Source organism: Drosophila ficusphila, unplaced genomic scaffold, assembly GCF_018152265.1.
Source record: "Drosophila ficusphila isolate 14025-0441.05 unplaced genomic scaffold, ASM1815226v1 contig_288, whole genome shotgun sequence".
Taxonomy (NCBI): domain Eukaryota; kingdom Metazoa; phylum Arthropoda; class Insecta; order Diptera; family Drosophilidae; genus Drosophila; species Drosophila ficusphila.
In genome coordinates this window covers 1187683-1211967 of record NW_025064191.1, presented here as the reverse complement: position 1 = coordinate 1211967, position 24285 = coordinate 1187683, and the positions used below count along the sequence as shown (strand labels likewise).

The 24285-nt window shown below is 43.3% G+C and overlaps 5 protein-coding genes across 8 annotated transcripts in view; 4 read left to right on the top strand and 1 right to left on the bottom strand.

Annotated features, from left to right (window-relative positions):
• The first annotated feature begins 1135 nt into the window (after positions 1-1135).
• On the top strand, positions 1136-4902 carry LOC108099160. The gene is made up of 5 exons (XM_017202505.2): positions 1136-1287; positions 3107-3563; positions 3637-3774; positions 4056-4268; positions 4330-4902. The coding sequence occupies exons 2-5, from the start codon at positions 3122-3124 to the stop codon at positions 4359-4361; spliced, it is 825 nt and encodes a 274-aa protein (XP_017057994.1). The 5' UTR covers positions 1136-1287; positions 3107-3121; the 3' UTR covers positions 4362-4902.
• Positions 1383-3049, bottom strand: LOC108099158. The gene has a single exon (XM_017202503.2). It carries the CDS (start codon positions 2902-2904, stop codon positions 1645-1647), a length of 1260 nt encoding a protein of 419 aa, XP_017057992.1. The 5' UTR covers positions 2905-3049; the 3' UTR covers positions 1383-1644.
• Positions 4903-5013: 111 nt separating the features above from the next.
• LOC108099159 (mitochondrial import inner membrane translocase subunit TIM50-B) lies at positions 5014-6437 on the top strand. Its single transcript, XM_017202504.2, has one exon. The coding sequence runs from the start codon at positions 5090-5092 to the stop codon at positions 6329-6331; it is 1242 nt and encodes a 413-aa protein (XP_017057993.1). The 5' UTR covers positions 5014-5089; the 3' UTR covers positions 6332-6437.
• Positions 6438-7066: 629 nt separating this feature from the next.
• LOC108099080 lies at positions 7067-7995 on the top strand. The gene has a single exon (XM_017202379.1). It carries the CDS (start codon positions 7278-7280, stop codon positions 7830-7832), a length of 555 nt encoding a protein of 184 aa, XP_017057868.1. The 5' UTR covers positions 7067-7277; the 3' UTR covers positions 7833-7995.
• LOC108099077 overlaps positions 7516-24285 on the top strand; it is a 30165-nt gene continuing 13395 nt past the window's right edge. Inside the window, exons 1-10 of one of the 4 annotated variants that reach the window (XM_017202369.1) lie at positions 7516-7610; positions 10458-10655; positions 10755-13410; positions 13465-14036; positions 14174-14757; positions 18468-20437; positions 20495-21014; positions 21328-22299; positions 22767-23117; positions 23354-23467. In XM_017202369.1, the coding sequence (XP_017057858.1) occupies positions 10524-10655; positions 10755-13410; positions 13465-14036; positions 14174-14757; positions 18468-20437; positions 20495-21014; positions 21328-22299; positions 22767-23117; positions 23354-23467 (7871 nt within the window). In that variant the 5' untranslated portion in view covers positions 7516-7610; positions 10458-10523. Of the gene's footprint in view, positions 7611-9516; positions 9621-9676; positions 9897-10457; positions 10656-10754; positions 13411-13464; positions 14037-14173; positions 14758-18467; positions 20438-20494; positions 21015-21327; positions 23118-23353; positions 23468-24285 lie in introns of those variants that run through there. The other 3 variants (XM_043207839.1, XM_017202370.2, XM_043207840.1) reach the window with 3 other exon arrangements.

Here is a 24285-nt window from a genome sequence, read left to right as displayed (position 1 = left end):
CTTACATAATCACATATATACATATGTACATTAATGAACGTAAATTAATCAAAAACCTCTTTTTTTTTGCTGTTATATATGCAAGTGTGGAGGGCTGTTATTCCGAAATTTGTTTGCCTATAGGTATGTGTCTTTGGGGCGTGCATATATGTTCATACAAAAAAAGATTGTCCAACTTTGTGATTGTTTAAAGGACCTGTTAACCTTTTAGGTGGCTATTGGTAAAAAAGTAATAACAGGGATCCTCCAAGTTTAACATAACTTAATAAGTACTCAAAATCAATTTCAGTTTGGTTTGTTAAGCATGCCTTTTTTTCCAACTGTTTTTCTTGTCTGCGCCATCTCTTTGTTTGTTTTCAGCAAACTGAATCTGACTCTCAGAGAAACCACTCAAAACATGTTTGGCTGAGCTCTCGGAAACAAAATGGAACTGGGAAAGAGAGATTCATAAACTGGCTCAAAACTGTATCTACTTGTGTTTTGATATACATAATTGTAAAACTGCTCGAAGAACTCCAATCTGTTACACAATTCGTGGTCATTGCTTACATTTAGCTTACCTGTTTATTTAATGCAACACATACACCGTGCACTTCGATAAAGGATGGTTTATCTTATCATTAAGAGAACAGCGGTGTATTTGTGGAGCTTTGATGAATTAGTCCCAGCACCGTACATGAAACACTAAATCGATGTTTCCTCGTTAAAAATAAAGAAACACCAAATCAATCATTAATTAGATAGGTTCCCCTTAGCGATCAGCTTTTGTGATACATACATATGTACATATGTTTATGCACGATTGCAGTTTTGTATGTAGTTCAGAAATGCAGAGTTTTTGTAGCTGATAATATTTTCCTAAAGTCCCTTCGATTTCTAAAGTAATAAAGTGCCTGAAAAAGAAACCAAAAAGTAAAAAACACAAACTAAAATTAGACCGTTTATATTCAGATAAATATTATTGATAGTAGTTAAGTTATTGAACAAAACCACAGAATTTGCTTTGGCTGGCAGAATCTAGACTTCATTCGTCGCTGTGTATACACATTTGTTGGTGGAATAAGAAAGCATGTCTCAGTGCTCTTGCCTCTGCTCTCTTTGTTTTTGAGCAGTTTTTTATCCTCTCGAGTTCATCGAGCTATTGCGTTTCGCCCACTCAGTTTGGCTACAACTCTGAATCCGATCGTGCGGATCAGGAACCCCAGTCTTACAGTGGAGTACACTTTCTAGGGACATTTTCATTTGTTGTACGCTGCCGAACAACAGCTGGAAACTTGAATCCACTTTGTAAGTGCACGAATATTTTCGCTACGACATTTGAGTGAGTTCCAATTTTTGATTTTCCCTATTGCGTGTGCGCGCAACAGAAGTGCAAGGTACCCCTTTTTGTTATTATTCAGAGAGTTTTCCGTTGAGCGCAAAAGCCATATAAGAGATTCCCAGTTTCCAAATTTAAAGAAATAAATATGGGCTGGTTTAATAGGAAAAATCGAAATGTTATTTTAAAGCGTAATGTTAAAATTATTTGTAATACATTTTTTCGTTAAGATGTGCATATGTTCGCCAGATGTCCATTTATAATACAATATACATATTGCTCACACTGTTTTTGTCTGTATTTTACTAGCAACACACCGCTGTAGATTACCAAATACGGTTTATGGAGATATTATTTACTGTATTGCTTTCAAGGCCAACAGTTTCCGTTATTTTCAGGATATTGTTTAAATGGTTGTTATTATTGTTATAATTAGCAACCTCCATTTTTTCCTGAACTACTGTGTTTTTTATTCTATGTTGCTGAAGGGTATACATTCTCATTTTTCTATCTTCTTCTAAACGTCGAAACATTAAATGCATGGATGGATTAAAGCCAATATTGGAGCTGCTAAACGCACTATTAGAACCGTAGCTTCTTTGACTTTGACCGAGCAAAGTGCATCTATCGGTTTTCGGTTTAAGCAAACGAGAGGAAGTAAGAGTGTTTTTCTTAATGTGGATTTTGCATTTATTATTTTGCGTAGCATCGCTCATCTTTTCAATCCGCCTGTATTTTTTTCTTCTAGTTGCCGCCCTTCTTTCACTTTCATTCACTGGCGTTCGCAACAAAATGTGAAATCCTTCTTCCGTCTCAAAAGTATCTGAGACCTTATATATCTTGAGGCTTACAACTTTTTGCTCAAAGTCGATAGACATTTGAGTAGGCTTAAAGGGCCCCAAATCTCCGCCGTATTGAGCTGAGCAGCAATCGGAGATTTCTTTAGCCAAATCAGAAAATTCTAATTCACCACTTTTAATTATGTTGAGGGTCTGCGTAATTTTTTGAAAAGCCTCTTTTTTAGTTCGAGTATTTATCCGTTCAACGTGAGAAATGGGTGTATTTAATTCATTGTGCTTCACTAGAATATGCCTGCATCGAAGCTTGCATCGGTATTTGTATTCACAGTTTTTTGCGGCAATGCCATTCCAGCCAATCTTATGAGCTTCTATGAAGGGTTTTGAAGGCAACGTGAAGTAAATCTTTTCGGTATTTGTATCATAGTAATAGCATTCTTTAGTTCCATGTGCAATGCGTTCTTTCCATGTGTCAGGTAGTTTGTTGTATTCCCTCTTACTAGCTACGCCAACAGATCCGAGCGACTCATTGCCAGATTCAATATCAATGTACGGATCATTTTTAACAAGGTCATTCCAATCTGCACTTTTGTAGTCCGAGTCTGGGCAACGCCAAGAGTTATTGCGAAAAAGTTTATTACCATTTTTGACATCATCTATTTCGTACTTATCAAACATTCCTGCAGAACTGTCGGATAGACCAGAATGTTTAACATTCATGCATATAAACAAAAAAAATTTTAATATCGTTAGACTATAAATCGTTTTGAATTCTAAAAATGTTTTCATGGCATTCTAAATTACATATTTTAAAAGTTTTAAGCTTACATAATATATGACATTTAATTGACATGGTTAATTAGGGCAGAAAAAAGAAACAATATTCGTTATGTGCAAAAAAAAAAAAAAATTTTTCTTTGAAAAACATTAAAATCAAGTTTATTTTATTCAATATTCTTTTATATTATTGTCCATTTTTTATTGTTTTTAGATTTTCGAATTAGCTATGAATCTCATACTAATTTTAACCACACTTCTGCATTTGGTTTTGGTGGGAATGGCGCAGATTTCGTCATTAGTTGACAGGGACGATATTCGTCTGGTCATGGAGAAAATTTCGGGTGACGTAGTGCACATTCGACCGGCTCGTGGCACTCTGGAGGACGAAACCGTTTCTTCCACAGCCAATGCTGAGGCTCCCCGTCTCAGAAGCCATCGAAAAAACAGCAAGCTGGAGCATTCCCAGCAGTTGGAGGGGCACAAATCTAGGAAACTAACAGTTTCCGAAAATGCAAGTGTAGCCCCACATCAAGACCAACCGAAGAATAAACGAGGTAAAAACAAAATTGACAAGCAACCACGACAAGGAACCAAGCAGCAAAATGGATTTGGCCAACACCATGGGGGCAAGAAAACTGGAGGCAAGTCGAAGACTTCTGACAATATAGGTACGAATCGAAGTGCACAAATTATTTCAGATCACCTTAAAATCGAATTTATTATGTACTTGATGGTTGACAGGGTCGACTTGCCGCTACGCCAAGAGCGCTTGGTCAAACTGTGATGACAAATCTCACATGCGTACCCGAGTTCTATCTCTTAAGAAGGGCGAGCCAAATTGCTTGCCGACAAGGACTATACTAAAGAAGTGCAAGAAAGGTGGGTAGTGGTAATTTATATTCTTTTAAATCATCGATCCGTCTAAATAAGCTTTAAAAGGGTTTTTCACAATTATTTTAGTGCAATGCCTGTGCATCCCCTTTGCCTCTTTTATTAGTGGTATGGTTTTGGCCAATTTCTGGGTGTTTTAAAATTATGGTTTCAATGCTTTGCAACAAATGCTTTCCTGCTCCCAAAAATGAAGTAGTTATGCCATTTATTGCAGCGAATCGTTGTACATCATATTTAATGGTTATTTAACCACTTGTCACTTTGTACAGGCTGCCGTTATGAAAAGGGGACTTGGTCTCAATGTAGCGCTGGGCAAATGACCAGAGAGGATAAGTTGCAGGCAGAGTCTGCCGGTGCTAGTGACCAAAACTGCGATCCCATCCGCACTGTCAATAAGAAGTGCAAGGCAAATGGCAATGCTGGCGGGGTAAAAACACATGGCCAGAATCGTGGCACAAAAGAACGAAAACATAAGGAGAGGGGTAAAACTGAACAAAAGTGTGTGTATTAATCTTTATTGTATTAAGCTTATCCGTTTTACAGGTGAACGTCGCATATCGGGTCAAGATGAATGATCTTTTAAAATGAATAATTTTTTACAGTGCAAAAAGGTTAAAAGTTTTTTTGCAGTATCTTGTAACACGTTTTATTTAAAACCTTTAAAGGTTTTTCTACATAAGTTTTTAAATTTAAAGTGGTTTTTATATTGCTTGGCAAGAAGCGTTGACCTTATGATGAAGAAAATGAAGATCAATAGATATTTGCCAAGAATAGAACTTTATGAAGTATAAAATGGTTGCGTATACACAATGAGTAAATAATTCGTGCTCAATTTTTATAAAAAGCTAGTTCTTTGTTTCTTAACATAAAAATCTACTGGTAGGCAATTGAGCATATACATATGCTTATTATAAGTCGAATATAATTCTGAAGTTCTCTTAAGTTGCCTTCAAATTCGCTTGGACTATGCGGTGTCTCTTGAAACCTACAGTATTTTAGGTCCGCCTTCTGTCTAAATAAAATTATTTTTGAAGTTCTGAATGAACGAGAGAACTATATTGTAGTAAATCGATTACGGAATAAAAAGCATTAAATACATTTTAAGTTGGCTCTGAATATTTTCGACTTTTATTATTCGTAGAAAAATACCTACGCAACCAGCTATCTGCGACAAAATTTCGTTAACAGAAACACACAGAAGAAAAAAATTGACTCTCCCTCGACTGGGCAATACAAAGATGTTAAATTTTATAGTGGCTTACTATTGCAGTGAAAACCCCATATAGAATCGATCGACCAAAAAATGTCTTCAATAGCCATCGTTCAGGTATCTTGTAGATGCCCGCGGTTGGGGCGGAAGCTCATAAATACGTCGCGGGTGCTGACCACTGGCTGGTTGCGCGCAATGGTCGACACACTTCAGGTGCAGGCCGACGGTCAGAAGAAACCTGCTAAAAAGAATGGGTCAGAGCCAGGGTGCAGCTTGCGTATTGGACTTCTACACAGCTGCAATGCATCTTTGGTATTTATGGCGCACCGGCGTTACTCTTCCTATGAGAAGACTTCAACGCAAATTCTGTCAAAGCTGTTTCCGCAAACCTCTGCGGAGCCCAATGACGAGGAAAGTCGTGAGCGGCGCAAGCGGGAGGAGGAGGAAGAGATGAAGGAAATGGAGCGGGCTTGGAAGCGGATGAAACTCGGCTTTGGACTCTGTGGTATAGGAGGCTTGCTTTTCTCATTTTGGGCCATATTTTACTTTGGGAAGCCTGCACTGGATAAGCACGGAAACAATGTGATGGACGAGTTTAGTGAAATGCCACTGATGCAGCAATATATGGCTCGAACCTGGAAGTCGGTAAACCACTTCCAACGATTTATACAAGAACCGTCTAGTCAGAAGCTGCTTCCTGAACCCCTTCAGGCGCCCTATGTGCAGCCTGCGTATACTCTGGTACTTGAGATCAAGGACGTGTTGGTACATCCTGACTGGACTTATGAGACTGGCTGGCGCTTTAAGAAGCGTCCGGGTGTCGACGTTTTTTTAAAAGAATGTGCCAAGTATTTTGAAATCGTTGTTTACACAGCGGAACAAGGAATTACGGTATTTCCGCTGCTCGACGCCCTTGATCCAAACGGCTATATAATGTATCGCTTGGTTCGTGACTCAACACACTTTGTTGGTGGCCATCACGTGAAGAACCTTGACAATCTGAACCGGGACCTAAAGCGTGTGGTTGTCGTAGACTGGGATCGAAACGCCACTAAGTTTCATCCTTCAAATTCTTTCTCAATTCCGCGGTGGTCTGGGAACGACAATGACACGACTCTGTTTGATCTTGTGTCGTTTCTTAGTGTTTTGGGCACCAGTGAGATCGATGACGTCCGGGAGGTGCTGCAGTACTACAATCAGTTCGATGACCCCATATCCCAGTTTCGGGAAAACCAGCGAAAACTAAGTGAAAAAATGCAGGCCGATGAGCAGCAAAAGCTTAGCAAGTCTAAGCCTGTTGTCAAGAATTGGGCCCATGGCTTTATAAAACATTAAAACTTTGTGGTTTTGATGTGTCTTAAACGCCCCATTTGTAATTTGCATGCACGATATAAATAAAGTATTACAAAAAACTTGTAAAAGGTACAACTGTAACGTAAAATTTCTAAATTTTAAGTTCTAGTGGCTCTGCGGGCTTTGGGTGCCATGGAAATGGACCATAGATTCACATCCTCAGATTTCTCTTTTGCTATACTTTAGTGAGGATTTTGTAATAGTAAAATAAAGTAAATGTTGCATTATAAAAGTTTTAAAGTTTATTTGTTATTAACAACTATCAAATTCAAATTTTTTACTTTGGAAGTTCGTCGTTTGGTCAAAAATAAGAATATTGAAAAAAGACCTACGAACTTTTATAGCTGTGACTACATAAAACTAAAACAAAATGTAAGCTTAATATATTTCCAAAACTAACGGAAAATCATCGCCATTAGTTAATGAAAACAATTAGGAACATTTAAAAAAAAATTTGATGACGATTGGTTAACCCCAACGTCCGAAAACGTTTAAAGTATTGGCTTCAAATGGCCGGTGCTCGACATGTGCTCCATATAAAGGCATGTAACTCTTGTAATTTTTCAAATTTTGATCTGAAATTTGTTGAGTACATTCATTAAAGCCAAAAAAAAAATCGATTTTTTTTCGCCACAAGGTGAGAACCTGCCTTAAGCTTTAGTATTCTTTTGTTTCAGCAGCTGGCCACACTGCTAGTGACAATCGATAGTTTGGCGCGTCGCATTGCCAATCGACCTTATTAGTCAAAGAAAAAGTGATAAGTTAAGGAACCATTTCGGCTTGAAAAAAATCAGATAAATAAAAAGCAGGCCACGTTGTGCGCCAGTTCCCCATCAGATCGAAAGCCGCCAACATTGAAATTTCAAATTTGAACTCGTTGGCTTACTAATCTGTGACTCCGACGCACGTAACCCTTAATCTTGCAGTGATGCTGGTCGCCGCTTTGCAGCACAGTTACTCGATAGAGTGCGTGTCGCCAATATCGGACTGGGCCAAACAAATTACAAAGCGTGGTGGTGAGGGGTCCTTGCTTTATGTCCTGGCTTTGTCTATGTTCACCCAATTGCTGTTGGCACTCTACGTGGGACTTGCAGTGTTCCAACCGTGTTCCTTGCGAAGAAAGCAGTTAAATGAGTGGCAGCGCAGGATCTATGCCAGCTTTATCTTCCGGAGGTTGCTTCTACAGCTGGATGAGACATTCAGACCACATGGGTCTCCTGGGAAAGACCAGCTGGGCTACTGTCGGAGTTGCAGCGAAAAGGTAATCTTAGCTATACAACACTTCCGACGAGATGCTTTTAGGGTCCTTCAGCCAGGACAGGATCTCTCATCGGCTCTGAGCAGCGAGTTATACTATGTTCTTGACGAGGAGGAGTATGAGCTCGCAGTGAATGGTTACGGGTGCTCCTGTATTAAAATTGAGGTCATTGAGGATCTGCTGATGTGTCTTATGTACCCTGAACGAATTGTTCAAGAATCGTAGTGAGGGGATTTGTCCTCATCAATACTATAACCTTCTTGAGGGATCCCTACGTGCACTCGGGAGCTAACGGGTTGCCATTTTGATGTCTAGACCTCTTATAATTCAAAGAACAGAAAGAAACAGAACTGGAAGCCTCAAAATCAAGCGCTTAAAAAAAATTGAATTGAAAAAAAAAACATAAAATCAGTGCTAATTTTTATACCCTTGCAGAGCAAAAGGGTATTATAATTTCAGTCAGAAGTTTGCAACGCAGTGAAGGAGACACCTTAGACCCCATAAAGTATATATATTCTTGATCAGCATCACCATCTGAATCGAAATATGTATGTACGTCTGTCCGTCTGTCCGTCGGTCCGTCTGTCCGTCTGTCTGTTTCTATGTAAACTAGTCTCTCAGTTTTAAAGCTATCTTGCTGAAACTTTCACAAAAGTTGTGTAGCTATTGCACGCAGTATATAAGTCGGAACGAGCCGGATCGGCCGACTATATCGGATAGCTCCTATACGAGAGAATGAAATAAAAAATTCTCACCCCTTTGTTTTTGATCAGATCGACTTGAATTCTTCCAGATGGGGTTTTCTAACTACTATTGAATTTCGGATTAAATTTTATCAAAATCGGATAACTCTATCATATAGCTGCCATAGGAGACCTCAAAAAAATATATATAAAATAATGGAAATAAATTGATAACATCGTTGTTTTTTATCCCATGAGCATGATTTTTTGAATATCAATTTTTTTAACAACTCTTATATTGAGAAAAAAGTTTCATAAAAATCGGACAACGATATCTCATAGCTGCCATAGGAAAGATCGAAAAATCTATATAGTTTTAACGGAAATAAAATGATAACATCGTTACTTCTCTTCAGAAAATCATGATTTTTGGAATAAAGAGTTTTCTAACGACTCTTGAATATCAAATTAAATTTTATCAAAATCAGACGACTATATCATATAGCTGCCATATGAACAATAGTCAAAAATATGGAAAGTTAATAGAAAAGTCGTCGTAGCTTCGATGTAGTTTAGCCTCTGTGTATTCTGTTCGAAATGTTTGATGACTGCAAGGGTATATGAGCTTCGGCTTGCCGAAGCTAGCTTCCTTTCTTGTTTATTTATATATCGGTGGAACTGGCCTCATTTTCTAGATTGAATTTGTTTGGTATACCATTTAGGTTTAAGTTCCTGTTTGCAACAGTGGCTGGTTTACGTTGAATTCGAATTAAAAATTCGAATTAAATGTGCGAATTCGCAATACAAAATTAAGCCAAAATTTACGAGCACGCAAACTCAGCAACATGTTGCTGTTGTTTAAAGGTGTGGGTGGACACGTGCCAAAATGAAGTGAAACGGGTAGACCGTTAAGGGAACTTCAACAAATACTGTAGATTTTAGAAGGAAGTGTTTCCACAATAACAAATTACACACTTTGCACCAGTAGGTGAGTCATGCGCAGTGTCGTCAGGAGAACTACAAGAACTTTGAAAACTTAAATGTAATAAGTATTTTCGTTTTGTGGGCCTAGGATTTCAAAAATTAAAGTCACTTAGAAGTTTTTAATTAATCCTTTTGCTTTTGATCACTTTGTATTTAGATATGTGTAATCTCTCTGTATATATTTTGAAAGAATGTTGTTGTCATCGAACGTAACTTCAACAAGTAGTGAAGTTGGGGCCAAATCCGAGTTCACACAGTGCAATTATGTCAGTGGGAAGGTATACTGCGGATATGCCTGCACAAGTCAAAATAAGGCTAATCAGGGCGCAGGCGTCGGACTTGTTCGGTACGTTGTCTGGTACTCTCTCACTTAAACTCGGCATCCTTCAATGAGATTCTCAGCATCCTACAGGCCGTTGTTGGAACAATCTGGTGTAGGACGACTCAAAAAACGCAACTCGCATTTACGGGAACTAGCTGCTGAAATCGAGAGCGCAGTCAATTCAGTTTGGTTTTGACGTAACGGTCGGAACGTTAGAAAATCGCGTTAAGTCTCAGTTGTACGGAGGAAGTGTCACTGTATACAATAGGGTATTGGAAGATACTAAAAACGCATGACAGGGTGTGTATACAATAATAAATTGTCAAGTTTGTGAATAAGAAACAAAACATTGCAAACATGCCAGTTAATTCTGTCGTAAACTACAGGCCTAATGATTTTCTTTTGCATTGGAACTCGTCCCATGATGGCAATTCCACCTAGTCGCCACTGTAGTCCACAACATGATTTTAATAGCTCTAGGTTCCTTATAACATAAATCCATATTAGTTATCGCCCCACCCAACCTGCACTTATTTGTTCATTCGGCTCTTACTTCCGTCCAGTGATTTTGCATGTGTGGATATGTTGGTTCTAACAAGCTATGTCGAGTCGGGTAAGAGAAAGGTTTTGACTTAATGCATTGCCTTCGCATCCTTCACAGCCACACCCTAAAATGAGAATTTTTTGCATTGGCAACTATCTAAAGAAGCATAACAACAGCTCAGATAAAAACAACAAATAATTATAATTGGAAATCACCGAGAAGCCAGTAATTTGTATAGATGCAATAATAAATCAACCATATCACGTTATCTGCATGCTGGGACTATAAATCTTAACATTTTTTTTTTTAATCTGCAGCTTTCGGAAAAAGGAGGCTTATCAATCCCGGCCGGTTTTCGTAGATTTGTGCGTATTGTATAAAGGATGACCACAGAAACTTTTTTGGACTTCACGTATGAGCGGGGAAAGGTGTCAAAGCGGTCGCTAAGGCCAAAACTATTAAAATTGACTGATGTGACGATTTCGCAACGCAGTCGGAAAAAGAACAAAGTTAAGGTGAATCTACAAACTTTGAAATCAGCGGCTTCTGTTTAATTTTTTTATACTTTAGAACATAACTAAATTATATATATTTTCTTTTACCTTTTTTTTTAGACAAAAGACCGCTCATCTACTTCAGTGCGCGATAGAATCTACGATGATCCTGCCTACACCGAGGACATAAGCCACTTGGCAAACCCTATGCGCCGCAATAGCATTTCTGGGAAGCCATTTTCAGAACCCAAGGGTTGGTTAGAGACTCGCGGCCAAAACTCGTCGAGCAGTCTGTTGACAAAGAACCAATTGTCCAAGGAGCTCCATCAATATGTGGCCGGAAAGCAGACCAAAGTCAAGGCAGCTTCCGGCAGCACCGCTATCTGCTTAAATTACGAGTGCGATTCAAGCAGCACCGACAATGAGACGCTGGAGCCAAGCAAGAGCAGCATGACTCGTCGGGTGCGCAGTCTAGAACGGAGTCTAATCGCCACGGCCACAGAGAGAATGGAAAAGAAAGGAACGAAGCGGAACTCAAAGCAGAAGCGGAACCTTAGCCTGGACAACAGACGCCATCTGTCACCAGGTAAACGGCAACGGGAGGCGGAAGTTGCGGCCAAAGACGTCCACGAAGTTGACAATCGACCTCGCAAGGACCGTATTCGAAAGCACTATGGCGAGGGCCCAAACGTACTAGACGACGGTTACTCTGCCCTTAGCTCGGCACACGACTCTTCCGCCACAGTACCTGCAGATCCAGCCGTTGACGCAGCAAAAGTTGCTATTGGCAAACGTTTCCTGCGCGGCGAAATTGGTATTAAAAGCTTTAATTACTATTTGCTTAAGGAGGGCTTGAAAAGCTCAAAAAAACTGGAGAACAAACAACGAAATCCGGTTGGTAGTGAAGAGGCACCTCTCAAATCTGAAAAACGACATTCCCGTAGCGAGGAGAACATCTACGAGGAGATTTTTTTCAAGGAAACCCCTAGCACGTCAACGGGGACGGGCACAGTGACCAGCATAGCAATGTCCGGTGCCTCTTTAACGCTCGCCAAAGATGGTCACGAAAATCTCGCCGTAACAGGTGCAACTCAGGCACATGGAATTAGTCCGTCCAACGACGGAAATGAAAGAGCTGCTAATGGTTTTGGAGACTGTGAGATATGCATGGAGCAGTGCAGTAAGGACAATTGCGAGTACTGCTTGGCACACATTGGGTCGGCGACTAGAAGCAAGCTAAAGGAGGTGCATGCAGAGCAACAGAGTTTCACCAACCAGAGGAACCAACAGGAGAGCAATATCGAAGCGCGAACATCGGGTGGTGCTGGGGTCGGATTGCCGGCGGCTCATATTCTAGAGTTTCAGTCATACAACCCCAATAATCCCGGCGTGTACAAAATCGAGACCACCCCAGTGGCCATAACAGGCGATTATAACCCAATACTCCAGTTCCAGCAGTCGTCGGCGACTACGTCAACCTCAGCTACCACTACGCCAAGCGAGCAACATCTGCAGCAACAAATTTATGGTGAACTCTATCTTCCGCACCAGCACCAAAGGCACTACCAGTCATCTATAGTTGGCAATCCGCAGCCGATTCACTACGCTGTGGGTGGCAGCCTGCTCTTGGCCCAGGTAACGGGGGCTGCACATGGCTCCGCCACCCCTCCTCGCCGACAACAGCAGCCTCACTTCATTGTGGGCTACCATAATGGGGTTGGGCCGGTCGCGGGCGCAGCTTCATTGCAGCGACTTAACGCGAAGTCGTCCTCCTCGAGCGACTCGCTGCCCCACCACAAATACAACACCATGGCGCGGCTCGAGGCGAATGTGTTCGCAGCACCGGCTTCTGGAGACCTTTACTATGCCGTCAGCGGGACGCAGCCGCTGCATTCGCTGATGTACGCTTCTAACCGACCCATTGGGGGATCCCAGATCCTGGTAGACCCCTATGACCCCCAGATGTACAAGAGCGACTCAAAGGCCTCTATTCTCAGCGAGTTCTCCCTTCGCAGCAGTGATAATTCCCAGCGCTACGCTCGGCATCCTCATCGGCGACATGGCGGGCGCATCAGTGATTCGAGTCTCTTTTCAGTGTACTCGACCTCTGGCCAGAGGCGCTACTTTGGTAGCTCGGAGAGCCGGTTCGGTTACGACTGCAGACGCTGCAGTCTAGATGGGGTCATCGGAATGGGCTCTGGGGCAGGAATATCCATGGCCCGTCCCGATAAGTGCAGCTATTCCGACAACTGCCGATACGAGTGCAGAAATTGCGATTGTTCGTCAAATTACTTTAGTTCAGACTTTGACGATGTGTACGGGTCCATTGCCCGGAGTGGCAGCAGTGGTATTCCGCGCAAGACTGCAGCAGGAACACTTCCATCTAGTGCTCAAGATGGGCTTATGGAGCGACTGGAAACCTCGCCGCCATCTATGGAGCATCAGCAAAACCCACCTCCGCTAGATCTGAAACAGAACAAATATGCCCAGGACTTTTTCAAGCATGTGAACGACGTGAAACGCAGCATATATCAGTCTGAGATGCAGAGAAACAATAGCTTGGAATCTACGAGGCGGGGTTCAAGAAGTGGTAGCAACTCGAACAGCAACACTAAAGCGAGTCCCAAACGCACATACTCCCAGGAACCCAGGCAAGAGCCTGTAGTGACCACCCTACCCTTGAGCAGGGGCCGACCGGCTGCAGGATTAAAGCCTACGCCTGCCCCAAGAACCAGTCTGCAGGCTCAGATTCCACCACCGGATAGTCCCGCAACGAGTAAGTGAAACCATAAAGATTGTTTAAATTAGTACATGTATGTTGTTTTAATAGAAGACCCCACGCTGAGCAAACGCAAAAGTCAATCGACAACGAGGAGGGAATATCCTTCTTTGGACAGACTCGTAGCGTCCTCGACTGGAACTATTCCCAAGAAGCATAACAGGACCACGGTGGATAATTTGCAAAGCCTAAACCCAAAGGCCAGATTTTCAGAAGCTCCTAACGTTGAGAAAAAAAATGCAAAAATTGAGGAACAGTTGACGTTACCTCTAGCCAAACGACATAACCGCTCGAGCGGGTCAAAGGCACATCAGAACACACCTGGTCCCAGTCCTCGCCGGAAAGACATTCCGGCACCTCCTCCGCCTTCTCCTGCGACCTATTCCGACCTTCAGGAGTTGAAGGCCAATATGGAGGGTCTTCAAGATGACACCAAGTCGCGAAGCTTGGACAGTGAATCTAACGAAGTAACTGCAGTTAAAGATAAGAAATCAGAGCCAACAATTTGCGTGATAGATGGAAGTGTAGCGGAGACTGATGACAACGACGTGTTTTACGATGCTTGCTGCGAGGACTCCGCCGGTATCACCATGGCTTTGGAGTCAAGTGTTGTTTTGAAAGAGGTAAGAGACAAACTTTTATTCCATTTGTTTTCATTTTGCTTTTATGCACTTGCAAAAGCCCGCTTGTTAAGTAGGGTATTTAAAATCGGCAAAAAAAGAAAAAGTAAAACGATATTTATTATTCGTTAATTCTGCAGGAACCGTCGCACACGACGACATCCAGGCGTCAACAGCGGGATATCGAGGCTAAAGAGAACCACAAGGCCGCAATTGACAACGAAGTGGCGCAATCTGACGGGAACTTCGAAGCCCCTCCTCCCGTAGCCGCTATTGCGGGCGGACCGAAAGGAATTGCCATCAATACTGCCAGCTTTGACGCTCAGTCTTCAAAACGAGCGCTCGGGAGCTCGGCTGAAGTGAACAGCCAACTGGACTCGCGCACGGGCATGGGCACGGGCCCCCCTTTCCCGTTCCCGCGCACACGCCCCCCTACGCACCAGCTACCGCCCGATTCCGTGGACTCGACTGTGGGGGAAGGCGGCGAAAGGACAAGCAAAACAAAAGACAGCAAGAAGGTCCGAGCGGAAGTTGTCCCCAGGCAACATGTTGGTCCAACATGTTCGGAGGGGCAGGGCACTCTCTCGCCAGCAACAAATGTTGCTCGCGGAATCTCACCAACAACCAACGCTGGCAAAAAGAGCGCCAGCAACAGCGCTGTGGAGCTGGAGATTAGTTGCAAGACGGGCAACACGGATAGCGCAACGCCAGCGGTGGCGCACAGGTACGCGACTTGGGCTAAGCTCAGAGCTCCAGCCTATAAGCCTATAAGGAGTAGCTTTAAGTGCCTGAAACTTGAACTTTAATGTGGCGAAAGTGAAAATGGAAGTGTAAACGTAAACATTTGTGCACGGCGAACACTTGTTGTTTGTGGCTGCTACCAGTACGGCCAAATTTCCTGTCCAGTTACCTCATTCTGTGCTTCGTGCTTCCCATATCAGAGGGTGTCAACCAATAAGTCAAAAGAGTGGCAAGTTTAAAATTACTATTAACACTTGCTTTGATTATAAGGCGGGTTAATTACGCTAGTGAAACTATTTGCATTCCGCGAGAGGGTAATCCTATGCGCCGCAGCTCCTGAGAGTTTTTCTGTGTGCCACACTTGGTATTACCTTGTATTAGACCCCCTCGAAATTTTATTTTTGATCAGAGCTGCTTTCCGATTGAACTCTGAGAAAACCTGACAAGATCAAATTCGTAATTTTTGTATTTTGCCGTGCCGATCGAACAATTATCTCAGCATCGAGAAACGTGAGTGTGTTACTTTAAGTCTTAAATCAAATGGTGAAAGCGTGTTAAAGGACTCCGAGAGCCAAAACAAATAATAAGTTAAGAGCTTATTAAATACGAATATCTCCTTCGTATGAAAGTATACTGTCCCACTGCTTTGAAGGTCTGTGATTGCTTAAAAACAGTGTCTTTAGGCAATAATTCTGATTTGATTTATATAAGCCACCGCATGGAAAATTCTATGCTTATATGGATGACAAACTAGAAATGGCTATTATCAAGTCAATTATTGCAGAACTTGCGATTGCACACCTGTATGTAAAAAATCCAAAGATACGGCGAACATATATAAATCATGTATACGTGTTCTTAGCTCATCTTGTGATGAATTACTTGAAACTACGAGCATATATTTCATTTATTAAATTAGTTTAGTGTGACACTCTGCGGCAACAGTGCTCTCGTGGCCCAAATTCCAACAAAAACTGTGCAATCAATAATTTTCGCAAAAAGCTTCACCTGCTGGCTCGTCCCCATGTAACGCAAAGCCCTTAATAGGAGACCGGCCTACATAAATCAATTTTGTCCTTTGTTTTCTTTCATCGTGTTGGTATTCAATCATTTACCCATATACTTATGTGTACCCACCCGTACGGTGAGCGATACATACACCCGCACTAAATTGTTTTGTGCTGGGAAAAAATCAAAGAAGAATAATTTCACGTCATCCTAGTTTAACAGTTCCATGTTTGGGTTACAATAAATTTATTAAGTACACCAAATATTGGGTTGTCTAATAAATACCACTAATACATTTTCAATCGAAGTCTGAATTGAATCGCGTTTGTTCAAAGCGCAGCTAATTGAAAACAAGTTCCACTTGCAATGCGGTACAAAAGCGAGAAAAGCATACCATGGCCAACGGCAAATCAGAAACCACGGAGCCCGAATAGATACACTTTAGGCCAGTACATTTGCGAAATTTGTGACGACCTTCAAAACCTTCAGGCTTAAAATAAAAAGTTTGTAGGCATTTTGCAAATGACTTGCTGCAAATTGGTTGTAGCCAACCATTTAATAATTATAAGGCCGATTATCATAAACACGGCGCACCAATATGGATTGGAAAATGTGAAACTCGTTTCGTATAGTTGCAACTTCATTTGGTCATTGGCTTTTAGTCAATGCCGATGCAGCCTGAACAACGTTACCACATCTTTTAGTGCCGAAGAAGCAGCTTCTGAGCTAGTATAGCAGCTAGTTGCATTTGGACGCAGTCGAAAGTGCAAGTTGACTAACAGGTATGCAAGAAAATGCAATCGATTTACTAGTTGCCGTCCTCGTCCTCGCCTTTGTCCTTCTCTGTCGAAGACAAGTGCGGAACAGCGTGGTCGAAAACCAGTTTTATAATGCATGCCTCAGATGTAAGCGTACTTTTCTTTATTTACGATATCCAAACCGGCAATCACTGCTGCTCAATAGATACCGTGGTTCGGTGAAGAAACGCACAAACATCTTTTTGTGGAAACTTTTGTCCTCTTCGATGTAACGTACAAGTAAAAAAAAAAAACTAATACAACTTGTTTTGAAGTGAAACCACCATAGTGAGGGGTTGAAACCATTATAAAACTTTTCTGAGCTCGTGGCATATTAATAAAAAAGAAGGGAATATTCTTTCAAAAATGTAATTGGATTGATGGGCAAAAATCTTAAAAAAGAAAATATTGTTAACCATCAAAATTGATATTTTTTGTAAATTCTGGTAGATTGAACTTTCTGAATGAGAGTATGTATGTTATGCTCGTGGGCTGTCGTAGAATATAAGCATTGCCCACGCACTTAAAAATTCTGAACATTCCTTATACGTGTTGACCAAGAAAAATTAAAGAAATTAAAAACAAGGTAGTTTTACTATTTTGGCTTTTACTTTTCTTTTTTAAAGTTGAATATCTTTGTTAAGAGCCCTTTAAGCCATGGTATGTGGGTTTTCTATATATTTTAGAAAGGGTTAATAACATGCACACAAAAAATTTAAAAACTCCACGAAATGGCTTTTGATCTACAAAAGCTATCTTAAATATAGACGGACCGGGGCTAGAATTATTACCGAAGAATTTAGCAAGGCTTGCAAGAAATATATATTCTTTATTTAACAAACGCCAGCGTTTCCAGAATTAGACTAGGCGTATAGCGCCCACACAAAAAAAAATTCAACAAACCGAGGCAACGAACCGAAGATTTTATCGCTTTTTTTCGCTCTTGACCGTTTTGGAATGACAAGTTTTTAAGTGAATTCATATGCCCAAATTCGGGCGTTGAGGTTGAACAGATTTTTTTTTGGATTTGTGTTGTAAACCTCTCAAGTTGTAGCATCTTTTGTTAGTGTTCTCATACCTATAAGCCCATAAGTTTCTCCCCCTAAAAATCTAACACAACATAGTAGGTACATAAATGCATTGTCATCGTAAGCAAAAGCATCTTGAGCATGCTTTGTGTCTTCCGGAAATGGCCGACGAAAACTGTCTCGACGATAAGCCCGCAAACTCTTTTGTCGATAAACTGTCACTGACCCTTCCTCGTACATATAATACTTGCCTGATATGTTGACGGACTGGTTGCCCTAATTTAAAGCCAAGCTGTATAGATAATCTTCATCTTCAAACACCCACCCTCACCTTGCAAATTTACTAGTTTCTTATTCTCGCCGTTTGTTTTTTCAAGTAACTTTGTAATATTTATTCCCACTTCATTTTAAGTTCAGGGTCAAGTGTAGGCAACTTTCGACTTCTTTTTAATAGACTTGGACCATAGTCGGGGCCCATAAAATTCAGAGTTTTAGCAAATGAAGGCCTTACGAGTGCCTGCTATGGCTGCTTTTCGTTTAGTTTCCACCATCTCCACCCTGCGCAGCGCTTAGTTGTCCACTGGTTAGCCACCAGCGATGGCAGCAACAAGGCAAAGCACTTACAGGTTGCGAAGCATTAAGTGCCTGCAGTGCAAGCGTTTACTGCTGCATCTGTCCAGATGTCAACGACATTCGGCATTCCATTATTTCGTTATTCGAGCACCGGCACTTGGCCTGGCCAAGTGTCAATCTTCTCCTAACATTTGGGGGTTATTAGCCAAGGATCTGTCATCGATGACAGCGACAATTTTGAATGATTCGTTAAACCTAAAAAACCTTTACACGCACGCCTTTTACAGCGATCAGACATACGAAGAACCTCTTTGTGCCACATCTACAGAAAATAAAACGCAGCCGAAACCACGGACACGGCAGGACTTCGCCTGCCTCGATTCCAGCGAGGCACAGTCGGACGATAGTCACCTTACACGCGATTCCATTACTCGGGAGTCCCAAAACGATGAGCTTTCTTCCTCGACTCTCGAAAAACTAGACGTGAGCACTCTACCGCTTCCCGCTCTACCCAAGCGGCGTCGCACTCGCTCTCGCACCAGTCCCTCAAAGCATCTGTATCAGCGGCAGCAGCACCAGCAGCAACAGCAACAGCAGCAGCAGCAACAGCAACAGCAGCGTCATGAAGCCGTCGAAGATGTCAGAGCTGTGGATGAATCGCCCACAGCAGCAGTCCAACAGAAACAGCAACTACAGCTCAAGCCACGACACCGAGCAGTCACTCCGGAGTCGCAAATTCCAGACTTAAGTGCGCCGAATAGCAACGAAGCCACTTCGCAGCAGGAGCAAGCACATACACAACAGCAGCAGCAGCAGCAGACACACCTTTCCGCCTTTCAGCAGTACGTCGCCAAGCGACGAGAAAGTCTTGAGGCATCCAACCGCTGTTTCAACGAGAAGCTGGAGGCGCGCAGAATGCACTACCACATGGGGGGCAGTGGCAGTGGCAGCAGTATCAATGGAAGCCCTGCCGCCACCCATTTGACGATCTCAACCGGTCCCAGCGAAGTGCCGACATATCTTTTTGGGGAACACGTCCACGTGGTTCCCGGCTCAGGTCGAAAGCCGTTATCGCCCGCCGCCAACAAGGAGGAAATATTTTTGAACAAGTCTGGTTGGGTGCAAGTCAACACGAAGCTTGGGAGGGGAAACAAGGATAACAACTATGGAGGCTATCGCCTTCTCAACTATGGGCAACAGAATGGGGGACAGGTTCTTCCTGACAATGGACGTGGGCGAAGTGCGGCTTGGGCCGTTCATCCGGATCACGGACGTCGCCTGGACCTGGCACGCCAGTCATTTGTACAACAGCATCAGCAGCAGCAGCAGCGTTCTAACGTAAGCATGGCTCAGCCAAAGTTTGTCGGCTCCAAGGTGGAGGAGCTTATCCAAAGAAATGAAGCAAGAGTTATCGGCTACACAGCACGGGATCCTGCACTCCGACCGGGCTACCGAATCCTCGATCCCCAACTGGCAAACATCCTTAACGAGCGACCAGGCTTTCTGCCAGTGAAGAATAACGAGGTGGACTCCCCCATCACACCAATTCTATCGCCCCCACCCGCTTTCCAGGACAACAGCCGGAGTCTGCGGCATCAGGACCGTCGCAAACCAGTTCGACAACAGGGTCCCCTGCCATCGACTGTGCCCCTCCAACCGCAATCCCAGTTTGACTCCCAGAATGCCAATGCAGTTTCCGCAAAGGGAATGGTTTTCTCTCGCAGTTTTGAGTATGACACGCGGCGTCCTACACCCACGGACAGCTATGTAGAGACGTTTTCCCGCAGCTTTGACGGAAACCTGTCGGAGCGCCCGCTAAACCTGGCCGTTTTGGCGGGTTATCGGTCGCCAAACTTCAGCACCCTTACTGGCAACTCCCCCAACTATCTAACGAAGCGGGAAAGCGGCGGTGGTAGCAGTGGGTCCCTCAGGAGCCGCGACAGCTCGCCGAAATATCTTCACCCACAGGCTACAACGGGTTACTTGAATGCCGCTGTGAAGGAGTCGCCGCCCGTCAGTAACATGGTTTCCAGCAATCAGGCCAAGTATTCTCCGCGCTCCAGACATGAACGGAGTTCTGAACGTTCAAAGAGCCACGTCCTCGGGCGTTCTCGTAAGTCGCAGTTTGGCCGAGTGGCTAGCGCCGGACCTCCGCCAAAGCAGTCGAACCTCAGCAATTATGGAGTCTCGCGCTTTAGAAGCTTCGATACGTCCAAGAGCCAGCGACTGAATTCCTGTGACAGTGGCGCGAGATCAGGTGAGTAAAAAGCAAATTTTACTTACTGTTCATTTTAGCACTTAATTTACTTAACAGATCTTTCCAATGACGAGCTAGACAACGAGGATGGCGGACTGAACGAGTTTCTTTCTGCCGACAACCACAAATTTGGCAAAGTCGGAACAAGTATTGTCAACATCTCGCCATTCAAGGTTCAGCGCCAGCGGTCTCTAACTCCAGATCGTAACGAGTCCCAAAGCTCATCTAGCAGTTTGAGAAAGCAAAGATCGCTCACCCCCGAATCCCGGTCCTTGACTCCCGACGAACGGCGCAAGAAGGGTTCACAGCTCTCCTTAAGCAGCTCCCGTCAGAACTCTAACTCAAGGAGCAGCGCATTAGAGGCCCGACAACGGCACGAGGACAAGATGCCACTTAATATATCGCGCAGCTCCTCCAGCTCCAGTTACAGTGGAGGCGACACCCGGGAGCCCCCTAATGCTATCACCAGCTCGACAGTAACGAACTCGGTAGCTGTTTCTGGAAGTGCTTCCACCACCAATCGACGAACGATATCCGCTAAACAAGCGGAGCAGGAGCACCGCATTCGACGATCGAGGTCAGTGAAACACACACAAAAAATCATTAGGAAATTTTCATTTATTCTATTAATTAAAGAGTAAATTCCTAATTTTCCAATTAATTTAAATTATTGAAACACGTTCTCAATAATGTCAGACTTTTTATGTTTCCTGTGCCTTGCAAGAAAAGGGGCTTTTTTTAAATGTGTCATTTTTTGGCTCTACAAGGGGAGAACCTGCCTTAATAATGGTCGCATAACTTTTCTTCGAAAGCCCAATACTTGTATAATTGCCTTATAAATTTAGCAAGTCGGTTCATCCCAGTTTAAAGACAAATTCAATTTTTTTTAGATCGTTGCAGCTAACCGAGCGCTCTCCAAATCGAACGCACAAATCTATTGCTAACGTAGGGACTGTTGTATCCACCCAGCAGCAGAAACAGAATCAGGCTTCAGGCGCCGTTCACCAGCAGACCCGCTTGTCAGGCGGAGGAGGAGGAGTCTTTCCTCCCACCATTCGTGCTCCTTCAACGGGGCATGCCAACACGCCTGCACCGGCCAGCAACTCTGTGCGAATGCGTCAAAACGAAGTGGATAAGGCGCGATCTTTCGACTTTGACTTCAACTCATACCACCGCAGTGAGGGGGCAAAAGGCTCGGCACGATCCGGGCTCACAAGTGGCAGCGGAGGGGACAGCTGCAGCAACCTGAACGATCGTTCGAAGAGGGAGCCGAGCTCCTTCGACGACGACTTCTGTGGCGTAGTGCTGAACAACAACGCCAGTAATGGCAGTAATGTAAGCGGACTGCGTCTCTTGCAGTCTGCCACCGACTCCGTACACGTGTCGTTGGGCTCTACGTCCGCTTCTCGCCTGCGCAAATCTAATTCGCCCGTTAACGCCTCCAACGTGGAAGCCTCCCGATCACCTCAATCATCGGGATCCTCGACTAACAACCTCCACCCGCCGTCAAGGCAGTCGGGAAGCCCCCAGAGCTACGGAACTCGCTTGTGCGACCACGAACTGACGTACGAAATGCTGCGAAAGTCGCCGATCATGAACTTTCGCCGAGAGGACAGTAGTGACTACGACCTGCCTGTGTTGCTGCGAAACCGAGAGACAATCAACTCCGGCGGCAACAGCGAGCTCAATTTTATGAGCAACGAAACGCGAATTTATGAGCACCCGACAACTGTGCTAAAGCCGCAGCGCTCCCAGCGCCAAAGCCCAGGGTCACGGGATGACCCTCCCCTGGAGGTCGCGGTCGGGGTGGGCGGCGACTTCACGTACAGACAGCAGGCACCCCAACCGCGTGGCAGCAACAGGTACTAAAAATTCTTTGGGTGTGAGGAAACACAGCAGCACAGTATCGGCGGAAACCACTGTGTAACGTAATAACCTATTTCCTGAACTAAAATGCACACAGGCTGAAGCCAATTACTACTTCTTTAACCGAATTTACTAACTCGATCTGAAAGATCCAAATATTTAAGAGACTGCTTATGCATAACAACTTATATGTATACTAACCGAATTTACGAGCCTTCCGGTGGTGGAAGCATTACTTCTGACATTAACTTTCTTTGGTTAGCGCCGTCCATACAAAAACACATGTACTTTAAAGAGGATCTGAAAGGGGATTGGTGTGTAGCAGATATCCAAATCAATGATCCCACCACTACTTCAATTAATTCGAAGTCCTGTGATTTGACTAGTTTCCAGAGTTTGGAGAACTACTAAAACCAAGAAAGTTCCCTTTCTGTGGGCTTAACTTTTTCGTGTTGTTTCATAGCAGTAACGTAGAAACCCCAATAACGGCAACCACAAAAAGCTGCAGCAAAACCTTGGAAACCTGCTACTATTGGCCTCGCTGCGCAGCCTGCCAGAAAAACAGGGATCCGGGAGGAACGAAGAGAGACCAGCCAGTGCCCGGTGTGTCTATTAGCGAGCTGGAGCCTTTAAAACCCCACGTCACCTCTGTGAGCGTTAACAAAGGCATTGCGGTCCTGGGCGCAAGGCGTCGCAGTTCCAGTCCATCATGGACATTCTTGTGTAGCGGTATCGCGGATATTGACCATCCTATCAAACAGACGGAAGCCGAGGAGCGAGTGCCCAAAGTGCTGGCAGAAGAAATTGTGCGCAGGTGAGTTTCGTTTAGCAACATCTGAAGTTAAGTGACAGTTTAGAACCAAGTCCTCCTGCCTCCTTTAAATGGCGAAGCCATTAGCGATTGACGAACTGTGGCAGGCAAGCTCGGAACAGGGGGTCCACGTTCTTGAGACATGACAGATTACAATGAAAATAAGTGGAGAAAGCAGAATTAGATTGGATAACGTCAATAATGGAACAGTCATCCATATGATATTTTTACTTTTTCAGAAACATCCAGAGGGGGCAGGAAGAGCGCCCGAAAGATGTAAGCGTCAAGTGCCGCAGGAGGAAGCGCAGTCGGTCTCTGCCAAGTTTGATAATGAGAGGACCTCGAATTGTGGGGTAAGGCTTATACGTAGAATATATGTATGTGTTCTTGACCAGGATCACCATCTGAATTAATTTACTTTTGTCCGTTTGTCTGTTTTCATGTGACTAGTTTCCTCTTGCTAAAACCATACCAAAGGTTTTGTAGGTATTGCACGCAGTAATAATAAGTATTTATCATGAAGGGATGATTTTTAGCAGATGGTTATATCTTACGACTTTTGAATTTAGAATTAAATTTCATGAAAATTGGATAACTTTATCATATAACTGTTATAGGAATGATCGAAAACTTATAAAACTTTAATTAATTGAAAAATATTATCTTATCTAATATTTGGAACGACGATCGAAACAAAGAAAATTGAGTTTTCCAACGACGTTTGAATTTCGAATTAAATTTGGCGAAAATCGGACGACCATATAAAAAAAATTGAGGTAGCTTCGATGTTGTTTAGAATTTATGCATATTGCTTGACTTTAAGCAATTCGTTACAGAAATGGATATTTAAAAATGATTTCTATATTGAACGGACTACTTTATTATCAAATCAAATCCTTAAAATAGCCTATATACATTTCAAACTGCAAGGGGGGGGTATACAAGCTTCGGCTCTCTCTTCCTGTTAGTAAAAAAAAAATATGCAAATAGTGGCGTCACAGCCTTCCGTGTCGTGCTTTTGAGTTCAGCGGCCTACAGGCACAGATTTCAAACTCGTTCCTAATCGGCTCTGCTCCTGGACATCCCACTCCCATATCCATGCTTTCAGTTTCTTGGTCCATAAATAAGCAATGAAGCCCTCTATTCAAAACAACGTTTGTTCGTGCCGGAA